The sequence below is a fragment of the Bos indicus genome, chromosome 15 (genome assembly GCF_029378745.1).
Source record: "Bos indicus isolate NIAB-ARS_2022 breed Sahiwal x Tharparkar chromosome 15, NIAB-ARS_B.indTharparkar_mat_pri_1.0, whole genome shotgun sequence".
NCBI classification, from domain to species: domain Eukaryota; kingdom Metazoa; phylum Chordata; class Mammalia; order Artiodactyla; family Bovidae; genus Bos; species Bos indicus.
In genome coordinates this window covers 17,640,947-17,660,163 of record NC_091774.1, presented here as the reverse complement: position 1 = coordinate 17,660,163, position 19,217 = coordinate 17,640,947, and the positions used below count along the sequence as shown (strand labels likewise).

General features: G+C 38.1%; 1 protein-coding gene across 1 annotated transcript; it reads left to right on the top strand.

Moving 5' to 3' along the window:
* The first annotated feature begins 14,259 nt into the window (after positions 1–14,259).
* SLN (sarcolipin) lies at positions 14,260–18,867 on the top strand. The gene is made up of 2 exons (XM_019975597.2): positions 14,260–14,395; positions 18,275–18,867. The coding sequence occupies exon 2, from the start codon at positions 18,350–18,352 to the stop codon at positions 18,443–18,445; it is 96 nt and encodes a 31-aa protein (XP_019831156.1). The 5' UTR covers positions 14,260–14,395; positions 18,275–18,349; the 3' UTR covers positions 18,446–18,867.
* Positions 18,868–19,217: the final 350 nt, after the last annotated feature.

Below are 19,217 nucleotides of genomic sequence, written 5' to 3'. Positions count from 1 at the left end.
GCTCCTCAGAAGGAAAGCTATGATCTACCTAGACAGCTTATTAAAAATTGGAGACATTACTTTACTGACAAAGTTCCACATAATCAAAGCTAAGGCTTTTCCAGCAGTCAGGTATGGATGTGAGAGTTGGACTAAAGAAAGCTGAGTGCCAAAGAGTTGATGCTTTTGAAATGTGGTGTTGGAGAAGACTCTTGAGAATCCCTTGGACAGCAAGAAAATCAAACCAATCAATCCTAAAGGAAATCAGTCCTGAATATTCATTCGAAGGACTGATACTGAAGCTGAAACTCCAATACTTTGGCCACCTGATGTGAAGAACAGACTCACTGAAAAAGACTTTGATGCTGGGAAAGACTGAAGGTAGGAGGAGAAGGTGATGACAGAGGGTGAGATGGTTGTATGGTATCACTGACTCCATGGACATGAGTTTGAGCAAGTTCTGGGAATTGGTGTTGGACAGGGAAGCCTGGAGTGCTGCAGTCCATGGGGTTGTAAGGAGTAGGACATGACTGAATGACTGAACTGACCTGAGGTTATAAAACTCCCTAGAATTGTAATAATATAACAAGAAAAGTTCAAAAATATATACATCTGAAAATAGTGTTATAATGTAGGAAATGCAAACCTACAGTTATTATGGTATATTTTAACAGATCTTGCTCAGAAACAGATTAAGTAACTGAAAATTATTTAGGGTATTGGGGGTTTGAGAAATAAAAATAGCAAGTTGACTTAACAGATATATATTAATGTTATTTTTAATAATCAGACAATATACATTCTTTTTAAGCACACAGAAAACAGTTACATGAACTTTTCTCCTATTAGACTCAAAGACAGTCATCAAAAGTAACTACAATTCATAACAATAATGAAATAAAATTAAACAGAAACAATAGAAAAGAACCAAAATATCCATATATTTGATACAAAAATAACTCACTTCAAAATAATTTGTGGGTAAAGAGGAAATTCTAATGAGAAAGATAAAATTTTACAACTGACCGATAGTATCATGAGTGCTATCAAACTGAAACATACAGAGAGCAGTTAAATTAGAGTTTAGGAGATTATAGACTCACATTCATATATTTGAAAACAAGGGAAAGAAAGTGAAGAGGAACTAAAAAGCCACTTGATGAAAGTGAAAGTGGAGAGTGAAAAAGTTGGCTTAAAACTCAACATTCAGAAAACGAAGATCATGGCATCCGGTCCCACCACTTCATGGGAAATAGATGGGGAAACAGTGGAAACAGTGTCAGACTTTATTTTTCTGGGCTCCAAAATCACTGCAGATGGTGACTGCAGCCATGAAATTAAAAGGCGCTTACTCCTTGGAAGAAAAGTTATGACCAACCTAGATAGCATATTGAAAAGCAGAGACATTACTTTGCCAACAAAGGTCCATCTAGTCAAGGCTATGGTTTTTCCAGTGGTCATGTATGGATGTGAGAGTTGGACTGTGAAGAAAGCTGAGTGCTGAAGAATTGATGCTTTTGAACTGTGGTGTTGGAGAAGACTCTTGAGAGTCCCTTGGACTGCAAGGATATCCAACCAGTCCATTTTGAAGGAGATCAGCCCTGGGATTTCTTTGGAGGGAATGATGCTGACGCTGAAATGCCAGTACTTTGGCCACTTCATGCAAAGAGTTGACTCATTGGAAAAGATTCTGATGCTGGGAGGGATTGGCGGCAGGAGGAGAAAGGGACGACAGAGGATGAGATGGCTGGATGGCATCACTGACTTGATGGACGTGAGTCTGGGTGAACTCTGGGAGTTGGTGATGGACAGAGAGGCCTGGTGTGCTACGATTCACGCGGTAGCAAAGAGCTGGACACGACTGAGTGACTGAACTGAAGGGAAGAAAAAGAATTTAAGACATTTAAATAAAGAAGCTAGAAACAAGACAAGGAATAAATCAAAAAAGAAATAGAAAGAAGTAAGAAGTAAATATTAAAGGAGAATTTTTCAAATAGTGAACAAATTAATAAAATAGCAAGGTGCATTAATAAGGGGAAAGAAAGCAAAACTAAATAATACTAGGAACAAAGAGACCTAGAAGTTATGTAATTCAACAAGAAAAAAGAAAATATCAGGAATTGTTATTCACTTTGTTAGGTATGATAAAGATGAGGTGAATGGAAAAAAAAAGACAGTGTTATCAGTTAAACATGCATATGAAATGGTCACTATTTCCAGGATTTCCACTAAAATACCTGGAAGACATAAGGAAAGAAGGAAATAAAAAGGAAAGAAAATAAAGGAAAAGTGAGAGGGAAAATGATAAATGTGACAAGACTGGTAAAAATATAATTGCTAAAACTTAGGGTTTGCTGGGGCTTCCCTGGTGGTTCAGATGGATTATTTCTTCTACTTTTGTTAAAAATTTCTAAAAAATAGAAGCATAACAATAGATCTGAGAGAACTGAAAAAAATCTAGAACACAATGATAAGTGATACTAATAAAATTACAAGAAGATTATAGACAATTCTCGATTAATATAATAAATTGCCAGAATTGACTTAAGAAGAAATAGAAAATCTGTTTTCTAAGAAATAGGGTGTTTAACCATTAAAAATCATGAAATTAGTAGTCAGATATTTCCTCTGACACTCCAAAAAGGGCACCAGGCCCATAGAGTTTAATGGACTGTTTGTTTTAAACTTAACAAAAAGAAAGGTATTGCCTTTTTTCCCAAACTGTTTCAGAGAAGAAAGAGGGAAACCTACTTATTCAGAGTAACATAACTGGGATGCTAAATCCTAAAAGGTTAATTACAAGACTAGGATTATATACCAAAACATAGCAGCTGTTTTATCTAGGGAGGTGGGAATGATTTAGAGAACTGAAAAGGGTAGTTCAATGGGACTTCAGCTTTATCTATAATATTTTAATTCTCTTATTAAAAGAAGACAAGAAGCAACATGACAAAGTATAACCAAGCAGGACTCAATTGAGCCCTCCTGGGTCAGACCCTCTTAGGTCCTCTGCTTGCCTTTTGTTTGTAGAAAAATTTTAGCTTTCTAGGCCTTTCCCCAAGTTATCAAGAATATGTTTAATCAGAAAAATGAAAAAATGTAGAATTAAAGGGAAACAACCAAGCAAGAAAAAATTATAATAGTTTACCATTAAACAAACTTTATCATTAGATAAAGTTTAGTTCCCCCTTGTCTATTAGGTCTATAGATAATATCCTAAGCCCTGTTGTTTAAGCTGTTTTGCAGATACTGAAACCCCCACCAGGCGAAAGAAGTTAACTGTATACTGACCACAAGCACTTAGACCTCAGATTTGCTGGAACCAGAAGGTTGATGATGTTGACTCCCAACCACACTGAGTAAGATCTCTGCATGTCCCCACCACGATAATCAACTGACTTCCAACGCAGATTCCAAAAGACCACTGCAAGGGCAGAAAAGAGGTGGCACTCCAGTTCCAGGTAGAATCCCACCTGTTTCCAGAATATTTTTTATTTATCTTGCCCTAACATTTTGTCTTAGTCATCCCCTGGGTGCAAAGTTGATTTGTAAACTAAGTTCTCACTTCACCAATCTCTGACAATTGAATAAAACTTGTGCTGTTTTGATCTGTTTTGATTTTGGCTTTGTGAACTCAAACAGAAAAAGAATTTTCCCTGCCAAGGCAGGGGGCCTCTGCTGGACCAGGGACCAAGTGGGAGTCCATATGGTCTAATTTGGTAACAAAAAAATTAAGATTTGTTAACTTTGTGTGGTGATAATGTTAAATTAAATTATTTATACATTCCTAAATTTTAAAATTTTCTCTAAAAATACTACAACAAATTTATCAATACATTGTTTGTTGCTCAACTTCAACAGTAGAGAGAAAATCATCCCTTTAAAACATATTATGTGCCAACCTAATAAACAGCCATCAGACCTGGTCAGTGGTAGGAAGCCTAGAATGTACTATTCTTAGATCAAGAAATCCTCAGTAGTTCAAGTTACTACAGGTCTTATAAATATCACTATCTTTTCTCATGTAAATTGGTAAAAATTACAGCATTTTATTTTTAAAACATTTATTTGCCTATGGCTTTCTAGAGCTGAGCAGTTATTAATTAATTACTTTACATTCATACATATATTTATTTAACAAATTCTTCTAGAATGCCCACTACATTGCATGCACAGCTTGTCTATCCACTGGGTCTCCATGGGTGAGAGATACAATCCTTGTTCTTAAAGAGAGCAGATGGACAGGAAGGTTAGTACTGACAATACAGTGAAATCAATAGCACTTAGGGCTATGCAAAGTAATGCTCAAAATTCTTCAAGCGAGGCTTCAACAGTACGTGAACTGAGAACCTCCAGATGTTCAAGCTGGATTTAGAAAAGGCAGAGGAACCAGAGATCAAATTGACAACATCCATTGGATAATAGAAAAAGCAAGAGAGTTCCAGAAAAACATCTACTTCTGCTTTATTGACTATGGCAAAGCCTTTGACTGGATCACAATATATTGTGGAAAATTCTTCAAGAGATGGGAACACTAACCACCTTACCTGCCTCCTGAGAAATCTGTATGCAGGTCAAGGAGCAACAGTTAGAGCTGAACATGGAAAAATGGGCTGGTTCCAAACTGGGAAAGGAGAACGTCAAGGCTGTATACTGTCACCCTGTTTAATTTCTATGAAGAGTACATCATGCAAAATGCTGGGATGGATGAAGCACAAGCTGGAATCAAGATTACTGGGAGAAATATCAATAACCTCAGATATACAGATGACAACACCCTTATGGCAGAAAGTGAAGAGGAACTAAAAAGCCTTTTGATGAAACTGAAACAGGAGAGTGAAAAAGCTGACTTAAAACTCAGCATTCAAAAAATGAAGATCATGGCATCCAATCCCATCACTTCATGGCAAATAGATGGGGAAACAATGGAAACAGTGACAGACTTTATTTTCTTGGGCTCCAAAATCACTGCAGATGGTGACTGCAGCCATGAAATGATTAAAAGATGCTTGCTCCTTGGAAGAAAATCTATGACCAACCTAGACAGCATATTCAAAAGCAGAGACATTACTTTGACGACAAAGGTCTGTCTAGTCAAAGCTATGGTTTTTCCAGTAGTCATGTATGGATGTGAGAGTTAGACCATAAAGAAAGCTCAGTGCTAAAAAATTGATGCTTTTGAAATGTGGTGTTGGAGAAGATGCTTGAGAGTCCCTTGGACAGCAAAGAGATCAAACCCATGCATCCTAAAGGAAATCAATCCTGAATATTCATTGGAAGGACTGATGCAGAAGGAGAAGCTTCAATACTTTGGCCACTTGATGTGAAGAACTGACTCACTGGAAAAGCCCCTGATGCTGGGAAAGATTGAAGGCAGGAGGAGAAGGGGACGACAGAGGATGAGCTGGCTGGATGGCAACATTGACTCAATGTACATGAGTTTGAGCAAGCTCTGGGCATTGGTTATGGACAGGAAAGCCTGGTGTGCTGCAGTCCATGGGGTCACAAAGAGTTGGACATGACTGAGCAACTGAACTGAACTAGGGCTACACAGATCAGAGATTCATCTGTCTCAGTCTTTAGGATCAGGGAATGTGACACTTGAATCAAATACTGTTATTAATCATCAAACAAAGGTGGGAGGTGTTGAGGAAAGGGGTAAAAGGTGGTATAATCAAAGGGAATGGCATACGCATACATGAAGAGAACATCTGAGGAACTGCAGGTTTGGGATTGCTGCAGAGGCGGTCAGGGAGTTTAGAAGCTAGATCACTTTAAGGCCTTGCCTCTGCACTTGAAGATTTTAACCTAATCAGGAAACCACTGAAGTAAGAAATAATGTTTTCTGTCTGTAGTGCAGAAGAGTCCATTTTTATGTGACTCCAATGGGAAGATAGCTGGTAGAAAGCACAACATACTGCACCATGTGTGTAAGGGCACTGATGTGGTAGGACCTCAACTTGCGCCTCAGTTCAGTTCAGTCACACAGTCATGTCTGACTCTTTGAGACCCCATGGACTGCAGCATGCCAGGCTTCCCTGTCCATAAGCCACTCCCAGAGCTTGCTCAAACTCATGTCCATTGAGTTGGTGATGTCATCCAACCAGCTCATCCTCTGTCGTCCCCTTCTCCTCCTGCCTTCAGTCTGTCCCAGCATCAGGGTCTTTTCCAGTGAGTCACTTCTTTGCATCAGGTGGCCAAAATACTGGAGTTTCACCTTCTGCATCAGTCCTTCCAATGAATATTCAGGACTGATTTCCTTTAGGATGTACGGGTTTGATCTCCTTGCTGTCCAAGGGACTCTCAAGCATCTTCTCCAACATCACATTTCAAAAGCATCAATTCTTCAGCACTCAGCTGTCTTTATAATTCAACTCTCACATCCATATATGACTACTGGAAAAACCATAGCTTTGACTAGACAGATCTTTGTCGTTAAAGTAATGTCTCTGCTTTTGAATATGCTGTCTAGGTTGGTCATAGATTTTCTTCCAAGGAGCAAGTGATTTTTAATTTCATGGCTGCAGTCACCATCTGCAGTGATTTTGGAGCCCAAGAAAATAAAGTCTGTCAGTTTCCATTGTTTCCCCATCTATTTGTCATGAAGTGATGGGATTGGATGCCATTATCTTCAATTTATGAATGTTGAGTTTTAAGCCAGGCTTTTCACTCTCCTCTTTCACTTTCATCAATAAGCTCTTAAGTTCCTCTTCACTTTCTGCCATAAGGGTGGTGTCATCTGCATATCTGAGGTTATTGATATTCCTCCCAGTAATCCTGATTCCAGCTTGTGCTTCATCCAGCCCAGAATTTCACATGATGTACTCTTCATAGAAGTTAAATAAGCAGGGTGACAATATACAGCCTTGATGTTCTCTTTTCCCAGTTTGGAACCAGCCCATTGTTCCATGTTTGGCTCTAACTGTTGCTCCTTGACCTGCATACAGATTTCTCAGAAGGCAGGTAAGGTGGTCTGGTATTTCCATCTTTTGAAGAATTTTCCACAGTTTGTTGTGATCCACACAGCAAAGGCTTTGCTGTAGTCAATAAAGTAGAAGCAGATATTTTTCTGGAACTCTCTTGCTTTTTCTGTGATCCAGTAGATGTTGATAATTTGATCTGTTTCCTCTGTAATCCAGCTTGAATATCTGGAAGTTCTCAGTTTACTTACTGTTGAAGCCTCACTTGGAGAATTTTGAGCATTATTTTGATACAATTGTGCCGTAGGTTGAACATTCTTTTGCATTGCCTTTCTTTGGGATTGGAATGAAAACTGACCTTTTCCAGTCCTGTGGCCACTGCTGAGTTTTCCAAATTTGCTGACATATTGAGTGTAGCACTTTCAGAGCATCATCTTTGAAGACTTGAAATAGCTCAACTGGAATTCCATCATCTCCACTAGCTTTGTTCATAGTGATGCTTTGTAAAGCCCATTTGAATTCATCTTCCAGGATGTCTGGCTCTAGGTGACTGATCACACCATCATGATCATCTAAGTCATTAAGATCTTTTTTTGTATCATTCTTCCATATTCTTTTTGAATATCTTCTGCTTCTGTTATGTCCATATCGTTTCTGTCCTTTATTGTGCCTATTTTTGCATTTAATGTTCCCTTGGTATCTCTAATTTTCTTGAAAAAATCTCTAGTCTTTCCCATTCTATTGTTTTCCTCTATTTCCTTGCATAGATATCTGAGGAATGCTTTCTTATCCCTTCTTGCTATTCTTTGGAACTCTGTATTCAAATGGGCATATCTTTCCTTTTCTCCTTTGCCTTTCACTTTTCTCCTTTTCTCAGATGTTTGTAAGGCCTCCTCAGGCAAGGATTTTGCCTTTTTACATTTCTTCTTCTTGGGTATGGTCTTGATCACTGCCTCCTGTACAACATCAAGAACCTCCATCCATAGTTCTTCAGGCACTCTGTCTATCAGATCAAATCCTGTGAATTTATTTGTCACTTCCACTGTATAATTGTAAAGGATTTGATTTAGGTCATACCTGAATGGTCTAGTGGTTTTCCCTGTTTTCTTCAATTTACATCTGCATTTTGCAATAAGGAGTTCATGATCTGAGCCACAGTCAGCTCCCAGTCTTGTTCCTAAGCTTGTGTTATTTACTGATGGAGCAGGCCTGATAGAATCTGATTTGTTTTGGGAACTTAGGCTCCTCCTGAGATAGAATTCATCCTAATAGAAGGAACATTTGGTGGGCGCAATATCAAATCTTAGTAGTGAAGGGAAGAATTGAGTCTTAGGTAAAAAAGATGCCTATTGGGGTTTCAGGGAAAACACTGAAGTGAGAGTGAGGAAGTATTCCTTTGGTATTCCTCAACAGGGTGTAACACATAGAAAGAGACACAGTTCCTCTTCCCAATGCCTCATTTTGCTCTGGAAGTAAGTGTAACTTCTTTTTTTTTTTTTTTTTAACCTTCAATAGTGAACTCCGGGAGTTGTTGATGGACAGGGAGGCCTGGCGTGCTGCGATTCATCAGGTCGCAAAGAGTCAGACACGACTGAGCGACTGATCTGATCTGAGTCAATAACTATGGAGACCTGGGTTCAATCCCTGGGTCAGGAAGATCCCCTGGAGAAGCAAATGGCAATCCACTCCAGTACTATTGCCTGGAAAATCCCATGGACAGAGGAGCCTGGTAAGGCTACAGTCCATGGGGTCCCAAAGAGTCAGACACGACTAAGCGACTTCACTCACTCACATGGTACTTAGCAGAGGCAGTTGCAGAGGAAGGGTATCTTGTAGGCAAGGTCGATACTCGAGGCAAGAAGTGGTGGTTCTCAGCAGACGTGGTTGTTTGTAGAGAATGGAGAGGGATGTCTTGTGCTTGTGCTGTTCCTTGGTAGAGTGGTTGACATGTAAATGGCTGTAATATCTTGCAAAAGAGAGATAATAGAAGAAGAAAATTTAGCCTGTTAGCACAAAATGTGTACCCTCATGTAGACACAGATATAATTGGCCTGAAGTGTGCAGACCTCCTTTTCTGTTCTACACTGGCAAATGGGGGCAAGAAGCAACAAAATAAACAGTAAAGAGAGAAGGCCTGAACTACCTCTCCCAGATAAGCCGCCCAAATTCCCAGAATACTAGGTCCTGGCAACTACTCATTCACTTACTGTAAAAGTGTAAAAGGTTAGGTTACTCCGCATGCTGTAGAACAAGTGCCCAATTGCCCTCAGAGATAGCATATCCTTCATCCAAAAGGAAACCCAGCTTGATCTTACATCCAGTCGATCTTTCACATTACTGCAACTAGGCATTTTTGTTTTCTTATCATCTTCACAGAGAGCAGAGAGAGATTTTCTTGATTTTTCATGACTCTATTCTCTCCACTTTAATAGCCAAAACTAAAACCAAATAAACGTGTTTACAGAGAAAAACCAGCAATTTTGTCTGATCAATTGATCTATCTCATTCTTACTGAAACTGCAATTATGTTATTCTGACTGACAGATTCTCAAGATTTAGAAAAAATATTCTTGATCAAATTGACTAAGAATAGAATGTTTCAAGTGGATGTGTCTGGCTAGAATCTCCCTGAACTATTCAGTAACAGCACATCAAAAGTCTGCTGAATTTTTATTTCCCATCAGAAAAATAACAAAACCAATATGAAAAATGGGAGTGTTTTGAGGGCAGTTGGTATATAGCCTAGTACTAAATACATTTTTTTGGCTGCTCCTTTCTTTTTCTCCCCTTCAGCAGCTATGTTTAATGGGCTGAGAGAAAGCTGTTTGCTTGCAGAATCTTATTATAGACCAGAAATACACTTGTTCCAGAGAAGAGTAATTTAATTGGTTCCAAGTCAAATGATGTTAACAGGTGTCACCTCACCAATCCAGGACTTAAAATGGGTTATTATAAACAGAACTAATACGTATTTTTCTGGCTTTTGCTCCCATTTGTTATGCAAGACTGCATGCCCCTGTAATGTTCCTCCTGATTATTTCTAGCAGCTTTAGGAGGTGGTTGACATGTGCTCATGCACACGTATCGTCAGCTACCACATAATGCCTGCCATTTTCTTGCCCTTTAGCTCAAGTTCTTCTCTGCTGCCATCTGCAACTAAGGTCTGCACAGCTTAATATAAACTGCAAGGAAGTCTTGATCAGTATTTCTGCTTCTGCCAGGCTCCGTGACACTTCAGTGGAAGGACATTACATTGCTGGTTCCATGGATACACGAGGTCCAGGAGAAGGCACAGGTAGAGGGAGAATCTCTCTGTCCCTTTCAGTGTTCCACAGTGCTGAGATTAATTGTCAAAGAGTTATTTATAGAGCTTTTATCCATAGCTCTCTCTCTTCCCCTAGGACCCAAGCAAGCTGTAGTGGAGTAGGATGGGTAGTGTGTGAGTCTGGTGGCCTTGGAAGGTACCTCTAACATGTGACTGTAATTGAGGTGGACTCCAGCTGCTGTGCTCTGAAATCATAATCAGGTTTTCACAGAGGCGATGCTTCCCTGGCTGCTCTCAGTCAAGAACTGAGCATGGGAGTAATACAAAGGGGGACACGCTGAGATTCGTGGGACACTTCTGATAGATATCTTTGATTTGAAGTTTCCTAAAAGCTTTGTCAAACTTTCCTTAGAATTAGTCTTATAGTCCAATCACCCTTCCTTTTTTCCTCTCGTGGTCATTTCCCTCAGTACATTTTTCTTTTTGCATATTTAGTCCCATCTTGGCATCTTGCTTCTCATAGGACCTAGATTAGCACAGGGCATCTGTTATGTGTGACAGAATAGCTTAAATATTCACCCTTTTGTTAAACCACATGTATCTTCTTGACGACTCCCCTTCAAAGGAATTTTCTCTCCCAGGTGGCTTCTAGGTCCTTTTACAAATAGATTTGATGTAGACTTCAGTTTCCTCCACCAGGTTTGCCTGGCATGCTCAGACACATCTAGATCTCAGTAGGAGATGTGATGTGATGGAGGCTCAAACTAAGCCCCTTGCTATATATCCTAGAGAATCTATTATGATTCTTTACCAGTTCAACGCATGGTTAGAGAAACAAAAGAAATACAGGCAACTATCCTTGCTTTTGAAATTAAAATTCAGTTAGTGAGATAAAAATCACACATCTGCCACAAGTGGCTTAAAATGCAGATAATAATCATTGATTTTTCAAGGACATGAAGAGAGCTTCAAGAAATATGGTTTCGTCTTTCTCTGGGTTTCTACTTATGTGGGATAATGACAGATAATAGCAGAAAGCTGTTTCTTTCTGTCTGTGCAGGTCCATGATCAACGGTTGAATGTGAAGATGTGGAGGTGAGAGAGGCACATAATCATCATACTCATTACTGTGATGGGCTGAGCCCACTGCCTTTCATCAAGGGCTTACTGAATTCTCCCACCGTGTCAGAGACTTGTTGATTCATGGACTGACCTGATGTCTTCACTTTTTGCTTCCCAAAGTGAAAAGGTGGATAGAAATTGAGAATAAATTAAACAAGTTAGTTTATCTTATAATCAGGCATAAGAACTCAACATTGATTTTCAAAGGGTAAAATATTTTAGAGTTAAGAATGTATATAACATATGGGGTGGGAAGAAATAAATGCCAATTAGCTCTTCAATACCAATGTCAATATGCATGTTGTTTTCTTAGCAAAAGGCCTTTGGATAAATTCTAGATTAACAGGGATAGAAATAATGTCAAAGATTACTAGTTTAGTATGTCCTCCTGCTGATGGGAAGAACAGCACCTTGAAAGAAAGTTAATATGGAATGTTATATCATGGGAATTGCTCACAGAAAAGAAAATACCAAGAGAATTAAGTAAAATTAATTTGAAGGCAAATTTTCTTTGGTAGTGAGATTTGAAATCTTATTATTCCTGCCTTTTAATTGAGAGACAGTATGCTGAATTTTTTTTTGAACTTGCAGATCCTCAGGGTTAAACTTGGGGTTGAATGGCTGTCATGTGACTTTGGGTGGCTTGCAAATTCTTCAGGAGAGAGTTAGGTCAACTAACAAGAAGCTAAATGCTCAGTATTATCTCCTGATATCACAGGATAAACCATTAATATCAAGAAGCTTCTGAAGTATCTATCTGGGAATTTGTCAGCGCACCAGGAACAGCAATCCTTGGAATAATGTTAGACAAACTTAAATGGGACAACCAAACAAACAACGAAACAGACTCATGAATAAGCAGTAGGATTTTATCTTTCAAGTTACATTTCATTGGTAATTGAAATTGACCAAATAAATGAAATTAACAGTATTGGTGAGCTGTGTTGTGATATGCTAACCCTTCCCCATTGTATTTAGCATTTTAAATATTGGAGAGCTAATTCCTATTCTAACATATACAAAATAAATGCTTGCCCCATAAATCCAATACCAACACATGGTACAGTACAAGTAACTTAATCCTGCAAGAATTATAAAAGATAAAGGCTTTTCAAGAATCAGATTCCTTTACTGAAAATATCTTGCAAATTTGAGATTGTGTCTATGTAACCTCAAACATGACTAAAAAGTAATATATACTTTTTTCCTTTTGGGTGCTGATATTAAATTTTATTTATACTTTTATATTTTCAATATATTATAATAAATATATAACTTTTTAACTGGACAAAAATTAATTTTGAGTGGTTAATAAAGGAATGGGTGTGACTCAGTGAGTAGGGAAATATTCCTAGTATTTGAAACAATCTGGCAAAGTCTTGGAAGCAAAAGACAGAAATATGACTACATTCAAGGAGTTTGCCAGTGTTTGACTGAACTATAATTTCTATATCCTACCTATCACTTCGTTAAGCCTTGTCTTTTTACAAGGCATGTGACAACAGAATGTTGTATTAAGGTTCCCCAACATTGAGTTTATATCAAAAATGAAGAAATGGAGTGGAAAGTTTTTGTTTTAGTAATATTTCTAGTTCATGAGGAATAATGGGGAAAAGTTTGGAGAAGGAAATGGCAACCCACTCCAGTATTCTTGCCTGAAGAATCCCATGGACAGAGGAGCCTGGTGGGTTACAGTCCATAGAGTTGCACAGAGTTGGACATGACTGAAGCAACTGAGCATGCATGCATACACAGGGGATTTTCTTTATGTCTTCCGGGAATATATTATTTTGATTGATGCTACCTGGGTATTCAGAGAGGAAGTTTGTTCTGTTATCTATAAAGAAAGAATTTAATGAACAAACACAGTTGCTGGGGTCATGCTTAATGGATGTATTTTCAAGTTCAGTTAAATACTTTGTGTTCATTTGTTCAGTCGGGTCCAACTCTTTGTGACCTCACGGACTGTAGCCTGCCAGTCTCCTCTGTCCATGGGATTTCCCAGGCAAGAATACTTGAGCGGGTTGCTATTTTCTTCTCCAGGGATCTTCCTGACCCAGGGATGGAACCCATGTCTGTTGCATTGGTAGGCAGAATCTTTACCATTCAGTTGCCAGGGAAGCCCTGTTAAACACGTCAGAGGTTCCATTTACCACCAGACACCTAAAATGTTTATTACAAACTCATTCTAGTAGTCAAATGTTAGTAAATGTTTATATTTGAATGTTACACAATTTTATTTCTTTCCGATATATTCTATAACTCACGCTTTCCACTAGTTTTTACCAGTTCTCCTGCTACCTCCAGTCTATCCAAATGACTGAGTTTTGCTGTATGGGTTTACTGCTGTATTAGTACATTGACAGAGATATATAAACCATGGCTTCCACAGCTGTTTCAGATGAAACTGTATATTAATGTGTAAACTTGCAACATACAGCTTAGCCGGAAAGTTATGTGGAACAGGTGATTGGGGAGATAGCTTTCACCACTTGGACTGAAGTCCATTTTGAAGGAGCTAAAAGATACCTATCGAATTCTGGTGCATGTGTGTGGTTTGAGCAGTGTGTGTGCACGAAGAGAATTCTTTATACTTCAAAAAAGCTGAAAATACGGGTGGTTAAATGAAGTTACATTTTTACACCCTCATATGCTAAGTGGAAGAGGCAGCCAAATGCAGTAAAAATTTGTTAATATTAGTCTATCATTCTCGGTTTACAGTGTTTTGAACACATATTAGAGATACTTGTGAAGATGTAAAAGATGAATTTAAAACCTACATTAATTGTACCGAAAGTCAACTGGAAAGAAAAGGATTTTAAGTCCTTGAGCTTTTATTAATAATACAAATTCGCAGCCAAAGGAATAGCCTTAGTCAACACATTTCCATGTCCCCCTAAACACAAATAGCCTCCAACCTTTGGAGGTTGTTCCTTCGAGATGTTTCACCAGTGACATCACAGTGATCGCCACCTCCCTTGGACTACTTTAGGCCCTGCCCAGAGCCCAGAAGTCCAGACAGCCTGGGAGACAAGAAGGAGTTGGAGCCCAAGTTGGAGAGAGAGAGGAGAAGCCTATTGCAGCCCAGTGTGTCCTTGACCCTATTCAGGTAACAGCAGGATTTTTAAGCTTAGCATACAGAGTGTATGTGTGTACAAGTTGCAAATAAGAAAAGCACAGGAATATTTACATTTCTTAATGAAATAGACAATGCCTATTGTACAGTGTTTCTTAGACTAGAAAGTGAATATTATTGATTCTTGTTTTCCTTTTTTTCACTTTATGGCATGCATTTTCTCCCTTTCTATATGGCATGCATTTTCTCCCTTCCTATTAAAAAATATCATACAGGAAAATATGTCTTCCATTTTTTCAAAGTCTCCATTCAAAGAAAGTCAATATCAAACAGTTTATTCAGAGTTCTTCTGTTTTTTCACTTTGAATCATATACTGTGATCTTGATGTCAGGAAAGATTTAAAATGAGGCCAAAATTGTCTTTGTGGGTTAACAGCAGAAAAATGGAAGATTTCTGATCTGAGGTTTTACTTAACTTTGGTATAAACGTGTGTGAAATTAGAGCCCACTCCCTATAGATAGCTTATATGTTGATTGAATTGGATTCATTAGAAATTCCCACCTTAATGCTGTGTTTTATTACTTTAAAAACATACAAAACAACAGCATTTAAGCTATCAAAGTGCAAGATATAGTAAGAGGTAAACCATAGGTAATAAAGAAGTGTGATGAGTAGCTGTCAATTCAGAGACCATTGAAAAAAAATGTGAAGAGTCCATAAAACATACCCTTTGAACAATTATTGTAAGGCAACACCTGTATAAATATCACTCAGGTCAAGAAATTGTCATTGGTGCACTCCAGAATTCCATTCTTAATCACTTTTCTCTTTTGCCTCATCATCAGTAATCATCATCTTAATTGTTGAGCTGGTCTTATCCATGGTTTTCTTTATAATTTTACCATTTCTGTCTGCGTTCCTAAACAATATAGTTAAATTTCTTGTTTTGGGGTTTGAAGAAATAGAATTACATTCTGTGTTTCTTTTTGTAAATTCCTCTTTTGCTTCATAGTTATTTTTGTGAAATCTACCCATCTTATTATGTGGTGCTGTAGTTCATATATTTTATTTGCTCTATAACATTTTAAAGTATGAACATACCACAGTTCACATTCATTCTATTGCTGATGAACATTAGAGTTGTTTCCAGCTTAGGGATATTATGAAAATGTTGCTATGAACATTCTTATACATATAAATCCTGGTGTATATGTGCTTGAGTTTCTAAAGTGGGAGTGAAAGAGCCAGATAAAAGAGAATGAACATTATCAACCTTAATTTTAAAATGTCAAATTGTTTTCCCAAAGGTCAAAAATTTACACTAGCCAGGGCAGTTATTTGTGGTTATCATTCATGTTATCACTCCTAAGAGTAACCACAATCCAACAACTATTTCCAGTCTGCCAGTTCTAGTTCTGCCTCTAACTTGCTATGTGTCATCACACAAACAACTTAACCTCTCTCTAAAAGTCAGTTTCTTAGCAATAATCTTGCGAGAGAAAAAAATCGCAAAACTTGCCTGAGTTGTAAAAGTCAGAGTTGTTGTGAAGGTCACATGAACAAAGCTCTGGACAACTTTCAGCAACATTTTCTGAATATGTTCCTGTTGGGTCACAGTCTCATAAGATTTGATGGGACAGTTATTTTGCCCTCCCTGGGCAAAATAACGGGTTGTTTTGATCATTGTAAATAAGGCCTCATATTTTTTACATATCTTTGTACTTCTTTGGGACTTACTCAAATAAATTAGTGTTTGGACCAGGATTTAATTTCATTAATAAATCCATAAGGAAGAATCTGCTTTAGAGTCTTTAGATTCTTTTGTTCTTAGGCTCCTTGCCTGAATTCATCAACTTCCTGTTCTCCTCTGCTCTGATGTACATGCTTATACATTCTCTCTACTTCCTTAATACTTTATTTTCTTCTGTTTACTTTCTCCTTCAAGCAAATCTTTGTAAAGATTTTCATTGGAAATGGTGTAGAGGGCAAAAATATAAGTAAGAATTAAAAAGAAAGTGAAACATGAATCAGTTACCATTGGTCATATTTTAAACCAACATTCAACAACGTACCTGTTAATATAATCTTATCTGAACTTATGTGTTATAGCAACAATAACATAAAACATTAAAAAGGATCATTTGACTGGTTTATGCAATTAATAATTTGGCACACTAATAATAAAAGAAATATAGTAATTATAATTCATAATTCAGGGGAGACTTCTTCCTCCTGAACTTCCACTTTAGAAAATAAAACACTTTTTCCCCTTGAACTTTTTCTATTCCATAATAGACTTTTGCTCTAAATATTTAAAATTTTATTTTTAATCTTTACTTTCATTTGGTTTGCACATACACAGTGTCAATTATGCCACATCACTGGAAGTAATAATTTTATGTTTCTCAAAGCATGATTTTCCGTAAGTATTATCTATACAGACTATAAAGATACCACCCTCACTTTTTGAAGTGTTTACAATATAAGCACATCCTGGACTTGACTAAAAATAGCTGGCACAAGCCCTTGTTGAAATAGAAGTACCCATGGGGTTAACACTTGCTGTTTGGACTGAGTGCCTGTTATGTGAGGGACTTTTGGTTGACCCCAGTAGGCTCTATGCCCAATGCAGGGATTTCAAGAGGCCAAGCAGCTGTTGAAACTACTTAATGCTTTCACAGGGTTAGACAAAGATAGATCAGCTTGAAACTTGAAAAATTATGGTATCCTACCTCTGTATGTAATTTGAAGCAAGAAAAATTCTAAGCCATAACTTTTTTTTTTTTTTTTCTGTTTTGGTGACCTTACTTGGTGGTAGCAAAGCAAGCAAGCATGCACACACATTCGCACAGAAGTTGGAGAAAGAAAAATGCAATATTTTGTATTTTATCAAGTGAAAGTCGAGTGACTTTTTGTGACCCTGTGGACTCTACAGTCCATGGAATTCTCCAGGCCAGAATACTGGAGTGGGTAGCCTTCCCCTTCTCCAGGGCATCTTCCCAACCCAAGGATCGAAACTAGGTCTCCCACATTGCAGGTAGATTGTTTACCAGCTGAGCTACAAGGGAAGCCCAAGAATACTGGAGTGGGTAGCCCATCTCTTCTCCAGTGGATCTTCCTGACCCAGGAATTGAACCAAGGTCTCCTGCATTGCAGGTGGATTCTTTACCAACTGAGTTATGAGGGAAGCCCCATAGCATCAATATAATCATTACAGAAAAATAATCAGAACTGTATTGGTCTTTTTGACATCAGGCCTAGAGGAAAAAAAAAAAAAAGGCTGTCTGTGTAAGTCAATGTTTCTCAGAGAAACAGAATCTACAGGGAGGGTGTGTGTATGTGTGTGTAATATAATTGGCTTATATGATTGTGGAGGCTGGCAAGTCCAAAATCTTCAGGGGAAATTAGAGGCTGGAGACCCAGAGAAAAGTAATAATTCTAGTCCAAACATAGTCTGGAGGTTAGATATCTGAAATCAAAATATCTGGCAGGGTTGATTTCTTCTGAGGCCTGTCCTTGGCTTGCATATGACCATCTTCTCCCTGTGTCTTCATATGGTCTTCCTTTTGCATATGTTTGTGTCCTAATCTCTTCTTCTCATAAGGATAACAGTCATATTGGATTAGGACCCATCTTAATTACCTCATTTTAATTTAACCCATTTTCATTTAACCCATCTGATTACCTCTTGAAAGACCCTATCTCTACAAATATAACCACATTCCTCAATTAAAAAAAAAATATGTATATAGTTGCATCCCAAGATACTGGGGATTAGGGTTTCAACATGTGAATTTAGAGTGGGGGATACAATTCAGCCTATCACACATTTCCCTTCCATAATGCTTCTATTTCTTTTGAGGAAAGAATGCTCACTAATTTCTTATGTTTTCTTTGTTACTTTCTAATAGGAGGTAAGGACAAGCAGGAGGTCTTTGGTGTGCCCTCAGAAGTTTGCCTTCAGTTCTCACCAAGCCACTCTGAGAATGGAACGATCCACCCGGGAGCTGTGTCTCAACTTCACCGTTGTCCTGATTACAGTCATCCTTATATGGCTCCTTGTGAGGTCCTATCAGTACTGAGATGCCACAGCTCCTGGAATTGACTGCAATGCTCCAGGGCTGTCTTCTGTATGCCCTGACATCCCACTGCTGTCATGGGATGCCTTTTCTGGCACCCCATGGCACTTCTGACCAGTTCGTACAATATCTGGGGTGCCTCCAGAGCTGCTCTCAATGGCTTCAAAATGTTTGCCAGTAAGCATTAGATTTTTTCCCCATTTCTTACTGCAAATGTGTTAGACAAGCCGCAAGGTTAAAAGTAAACTGGATTCATGATGACATAGAATGTTAACAAGCTCCTGATCTGTCTCACCACACATCCCTTCAACCCACACTCAGCAACCAAACTCTAAATCAACTTGCCAGAAGAAAGAAATGTTAAAGGAAGTCTTTGTCAGCCCCTATAACTATCATGTGAATAAAGTTAAGTCAACCAAAAATAAGACTTTTAGAATTTATTTTAGCTTCTATTTGTGATACTGCATTTAATCCTTGACTGAGACTGAAGTGACAAATGTTATAATATTTCTAGCATTTGAGATAAGCCAAGATCTTCCAACTGCTGAGGATTTGAAACCAAGTCAATTAAGAGTGTCATATTTCAAACAATTCCATTGGTTGAGTGTTCCTCAAACTTGCCTTCTGAATTAGTCCCAAGGGCAAAGGGAAAATAAATCCATTTCACTAGGAGGTCTGGAATACAGCCTGAACTGTTCACTAAAAGCACAAAATTTCTTTGAAGCCTTGTTTTATCATTAAAATTGACAAAGGTATATTTTATTCTGTAATATCT